This window comes from Narcine bancroftii, chromosome 5, assembly GCF_036971445.1.
Source record: "Narcine bancroftii isolate sNarBan1 chromosome 5, sNarBan1.hap1, whole genome shotgun sequence".
NCBI lineage: Eukaryota > Metazoa > Chordata > Chondrichthyes > Torpediniformes > Narcinidae > Narcine > Narcine bancroftii.
This window is the reverse complement of record NC_091473.1, coordinates 98,193,729-98,199,728: the sequence shown is the minus strand read 5'-3', so window position 1 is coordinate 98,199,728 and position 6,000 is coordinate 98,193,729. Positions and strand designations below refer to the sequence as shown.

General features: G+C 44.1%; 1 protein-coding gene across 1 annotated transcript in view; it reads left to right on the top strand.

The window, feature by feature from the left end:
* The first annotated feature begins 2,122 nt into the window (after positions 1-2,122).
* Positions 2,123-6,000, top strand: part of scp2a (sterol carrier protein 2a) — a 111,950-nt gene continuing 108,072 nt past the window's right edge. Inside the window, exon 1 of the mRNA XM_069938481.1 lies at positions 2,123-2,227. Within this exon, the coding sequence (XP_069794582.1) occupies positions 2,168-2,227 (60 nt within the window). The 5' untranslated portion in view covers positions 2,123-2,167. The remainder of the gene's footprint in view (positions 2,228-6,000) is intronic.

Below are 6,000 nucleotides of genomic sequence, written 5' to 3'. Positions count from 1 at the left end.
GACATAACTGACATATGACAAATGATACAGTACACAGATGCAGTACATATATCCAGATATTAAAATAAATATGATTAATAAATAGTAGAGACATTGAGAGTTGTTGTAGCAGTTTTCGAGCAGTCTCACTTCCACAGGGAAGAAGCTGTTCCTCAAGCCAGTGGTTCTGGCTCTGATATTTCTCCTGACAGGAGTAGCTGAAAGATGCTGCATGTGGGTGGTAGGGGTCCTCCCTGATTTTTCCAGTCCTCTTTCAACACTGATTCTGGTAAATCACATTGATAGGGTGGGGGGCATTGGTGGAAGGGAACCCAGTGGTTCCCTTTGTCACTTTTATGGTCCTGCGGATTGACCTCCTATCCAATCCAACGCTCTACAGCAACCATACCACACTGTGATGCAGCCAGGACACTCTTGATAGAGCGCCTGTAGAAAGTTGAAGGTAGTCTTGCTCACCTCAGACACCTAAGCATACCCGACAAGCGAGATGGTGTGACCAGGATAGGTCACTAAGCAAAACTCCAAGGAACTTGGTGCCCTCCACTCTCTCCATTACCAAGCTCTTAATGTGCAGTGGTGGGTGGTCGATCCTGGACCTCCTGAAGTCCACAATTATTTGCACATTCTACCAGTGGACTACTTTGGAGATCAAGAGTCCACATATCAAAAGGCAAGCTCGAGTTTCACCAGAATCCACACTTACTTGCGGTGCACGAAAGAAAGCTCAACTTCATATGAAGTTCCTGCTCGGTCTCCCTCATAGTGACAGGACCACGTGGCCAAAAAGTGAGGATATTTATGCCCATCAATCGATGGGGGGGTGTCCCAAGGAGAAGCTGATTTGACCGGTTCTGGGGTCACAACCAGCCTGGAGGGGAGCAAATGCACCGGTACACAGGTTGGGATAGTTTCGGACTGGATTCGACGCCTTGTGTGGAGTGAACGTACACAAAGTAATCAGTTAATTTATGAAAAAAAATCACCAGCGTCTAACTATTTATATCAACGTATCGAAATGATATCAAGTGTGAGCCATTAGTATCAAATCATGAGTGTTGCAAGTCAGACCACATCATTGAAAAAGCAGGAAAAAGTGAGATTACAACACTTAGAAAGTTAGAAAGGGACTGAGATTGTTTTAAACATGGAAGTTGCTCTCAGAAGGCAAGTTCACCCCGCCGATTGTGCAAGAAGGCAGCGGAACCCTTTCCGAGACGATGATTTATTTGCACCCAGCAGCTCGGTGCTGGGCATGGAATGCAGAACAGTTGACGCTGATCGGGAAAGGCCAACACCAGCCTTCTCCTTTTTCTTTCTTTGGCTTGGCTTCGCGGACGAAGATTTATGGAGGGGGTAAATGTCCACGTCAGCTGCAGGCTCGTTTGTGGCTGACAAGTCCGATGCGGGACAGGCAGACACGGTTGCAGCGGTTGCAGGGGAAATTTGGTTGGTTGGGGTTGGGTGTTGGGTTTTTCCTCCTTTGGCTTTTGTCAGTGAGGTGGGCTCTGCGGTCTTCTTCAAAGGAGGTTGCTGCCTGCCAAACTGTGAGGCGCCAAGATGCACGGTTTGAGGAAATATCAGCCCACTGGCGGTGGTCAATGTGGCAGGCACCAAGAGATTTCTTTAGGCAGTCCTTGTACCTCTTCTTTGGTGCACCTCTGTCATGGTGGCCAGTGGAGAGCTCGCCATATAACACGATCTTGGGAAGGCGACGGTCCTCCATTCTGGAGATGTGACCCACCCAGCGCAGCTGGATCTTCAGCAGCGTGGACTCGATGCTGTCGACCTCTGCCATCTCGAGTACTTCGACGTTAGGGATGAAAGCGCTCCAATGGATGTTGAGGATGGAGCGGAGACAACGCTGGTGGAAGCGTTCTAGGAGCCTTCTCCACAATCAAATTAAGCAGCATATTCCGATCTGACCACTCGGTACAACATTCGGAAACGAATAAACCCCCGACTCCTGATCATTTTGCCCAAATGATTCTGATGATCTAAAGACGAGTCCAGGCGGGACGAAATCTGAGCCCACGCGGAAGACAGAACAGCGCCATCTGGCGGACTGGAGGACAGGGGGCGGGGCTGTGCACTGGGGGGCGGGGCTGACGGGTGCAGGGAGGTGCAAGGGCGAGTCGACGTTGTTCCGGCGGAAGGGATCGTGTTTCCGATGGAAAACATGGCAGCCACCAAGAGGAGAGTGTTTGTGGTGGGAGTCGGGATGACCAAGGTATTTGTGCTCGGAGAAGAAGAGGCGATTGGGTTTGTGCGCGGGTGCCGTGGAGCGGAGTTGTTGGCAGCAGAGAGAGCGGTGTTTGGGGGGGGGGGGGGGGTGGCGGGGTTGTGTCCCAGGGAGAAGCTGATTTGACCGGTTCTGGGGTCACAACCAGCCCGGAGGGGAGCAAATGCACCGGTACACAGGTTGGGATAGTTTCGGACTGGATTCGACGCCTTGTGTGGAGTGAACGTACACAAAGTAATCAGTTGGTGCAATATACTTTGGCCTGTATTACAGTGGGCAGTTGGTGTCTTATCAACAGAATCGCTTTTCCCATTTCCCTGTGTTCCTCCTTGTTCAGGTGTTTGTGGTCTGATTTACCGTATCAAGGTTAAGGTTGGGGTTGTGGGGGGGGGGGGGGGGAGTCGTTAGAGAAACGTGAGAGGTGGAGGTTATGATGTTCCTCAAAATTGTTTTGCTTTTCACTGGGGAATTCAGAGGTCTCCAAAATAACTTCTACATACTCCCCCCACTGCATCTTGCAAATCATTATTGGACCAGATTTTTGGCTGGTCATATTTATTTTAATATCTGGATATATGTACTGCATCTATGTACTGTATCATTTGTCGTATGTGAGTTATGTCTGGACAATCGGATGACAAATAAACTTGAACACATGGCAGAATCCTTAAAGAAGTGAGAGCAGTAAAGCAATATTTTGTTACAAATAAATTAATTTATTCTCCAGGTGATAATGAGTAATCTAAGATAGATACTTGATGTGATGGTTCTGTGTTTGCTTAGCTGTTAAAAGAGCATTGTTTCTGGATCTTAATGTGCACAAGTTCCAATCATAAATCCAGGATTTATAGATTAGACCAAATTTATCAGATCACCTGCCAGTGGATGATCCAGTGGAAATTTTTCTACATTATGCAGAGGAATTGTTCCTTGATTCATTTGTCTGATCAATACTGAAGGATTCAATAATCACTTGATGTCTTCCAACCGACGAGTCAGGTGTGTGTTGTTAGTGCCTGATCTGCCCTGAATACATTATAATACCTGCAAAGTGAGTTTAGGTTCTATCAGTTAATACTGTGATTAATGTGATGAGAAAAAGCAGGAACTAATTAATTATAAGCAAGGGATACTTAATTGAAAATACCATCTGATCTTCAAGGAGAATAAACAAATTAACAGGTATCTGAATGCTGAGATCTACAAAGAAAGTTTGACCCAAAGAGCAGACAGCACTGTGTTCTTTAACTTGTATCAGACCATGAGAGAAGCTTCACGTCTCTGTGTACTTGTGTATTACTAAATCTCAAATACTTAACAGTGGCAATATGGATGGGACTGTGGGAAATTTTCCCACCAAGAATGCTTCTGCTGTGGGAAATACAACCACAGTCCAAATGATTGTTATTTCAAGAAATCCAGATGTCACCTTTGTGATAAAGGAGGGCACAACAGGGCCAGATGCCCTGGGGGGAGGGGGGGGAAGAGAGGAAAGGAAAAATGGATAAAAGGTAGAAACCAAAATACCGAAAGCACCCATCCAGGGTGAGGTGGAAGAAAAGGAAGAAAGCCCCAGCACCAGGATATAAACAAATGACTTGGAGGAAGACAAGACATCAGAGATCATGTATGATTTTAAAAACTCAACAATCTATATCTAGTTGAAAATCAACAACTAATTTCTCCATATGGAGTTGGACACAGGGGGGCAGTAGTGTGGCTAATGCCTATATATAAAACAACAACTGCTACCCCAACTGCCCATTAATAAAACCAATTCGATTTTAAATGCACAGGGGATAAGGTCACGATGTTTGGGACGTGCAACATGAACATACAATACAAAGAATGTCCATCAAGAAGACTACCCCTCTACATTGTGGACATGAAGGGGCCAGTGCTAGTCGGAAGAAACTGGCTAGCACACATTCAATTAGACTGGGTCGAAATTGGATCAATAATGAACATAAGTCAGGAAGAGCAGGCCCAGCAAAAACTGGAACAAGTTCTCAAGAAATTATCAAACATTTTTTGAAAAAAAGCCTAGGTAAAATCCAAGGAGTGCTAGCGAAACTACAACTGAAATCAGGTGTGGAACCCAAGTTCTTTAAGCCCAGAATGGTACCCTTTGCAATAAAAGTAAAGATTGAATTGGAATCCAATAGATTAGACAACGAGGGAGTACTGAAACTAATTCATTACAGTGGTTGGGCTGCTCCCATCATGCCAGTGCGAAAGGTCCACAGAGAAATCCGAATTTGTGGTGTTTACAAAGTCACCATTAATCAGGCTCTGCAGATACCTGAACATCCTATGCCCAAAATAGAAGAATTATTCCAGGCCCTGAACAGGGGAAAGAAATTCACAAAACTGGATTTATCACAGCATACGAACAAATAGAGTTGGACAAAGACTCCAAGAAATATGTAGCAATTAATACTCATTTAGGGTTATTCACTTATATCCAAATGCCATATGGAAAATCAGCAGCTCCGACAATATTTCCAGTGACCGTGGACAAATTATTACAGGGCATCAACGTAGGATGTTATTTTGATGACATTGTAATTACAGGTTGGGATGACATTGAGCATCCATCTCACCTAAAAAAAATCCTAACCTGGTTGCAACAAGCAAATGTCCATCTGTGACAGGACAAGTGTATATTTATCGTACCTTCTGTCACATACGTGGGCTTTACAATTAACAGTGAAGAAGTCAGACTAGATTCTGCTGGTACCAAAGCTGTCTGCAGAGCACCATACTTAACAAACCGAGCTGAATTGCAGTCATTCTTGGATTTAGTTAACCATTACTGGAAGCACATTCCAAAGATGTCAATGCTTTGCAACCCGCTAAATCGATTGTTGAGAAAGGACATTAATAGTTCTTTCAAGTGATCCACTGCATTACTAAACACTTAATCCAACACCGTTTTTGGTCTTTTAACCATATAACCATTTACGGAGTGGAAACAGGCCATGTTGGACTTGAAAGGCCAACATGGCCTGTTTCCACTCCGTAAATGGTTATATGGTTAAAAGACCAAAAACTGTGTTGGAATGAAGAGTTTAGTAATGCAGTGGATCACTTGAAAGAACTATTAATGTCCAGCGACAATGTTTTCATCCACTATGATTCAGGAAAAAAAGTCACCCTTGTGGTGGATGCTTTGCCAGTGGGATTAGGAATGGTGCTATCACAGTTATTGGAAAAAGAGACAACCAGTAGCTTGCATCTCTTGGGCTTTGACAACTTGTAAACATAATCATTGCCTAACTGGGAAAAGAAGGGCTCATCAAATTTGCTGTCAAACAGTTCCACCAATACTTGTATGGTAGAAAGTTTACAGATAACAAACCACTGAATTTAATTCTAGACCCTAAAAAGGAATATCAGTGCTAACTGCAACAAGAATTCAAAGGTGGGCCATGCTACTAGCTGCATACGATTATAATTTGAAACATAAACCAGCAACCCAAAACAACCATGTGGACACACTATCTCACTTACCTTTAACAGAAATGGAAGACAAAATAATTAAATGGATGGCGGAGGCTACAGCTGTTAATCAAGAACAGCTTCATTGTTTACCAATTACAGCAAAGATGACCAGCAAAGATGTCCGAAAAGAAGCTATATTATTAAGGGTCATTTACTTCACCTCAAATGAGTGGCCCGAGGCCAAAGTTATATCAGAAGAACTAAAACCATATTACACAAGGTGCCTTGAAATATCAGTCGAGGAAGGTTGTTTATTG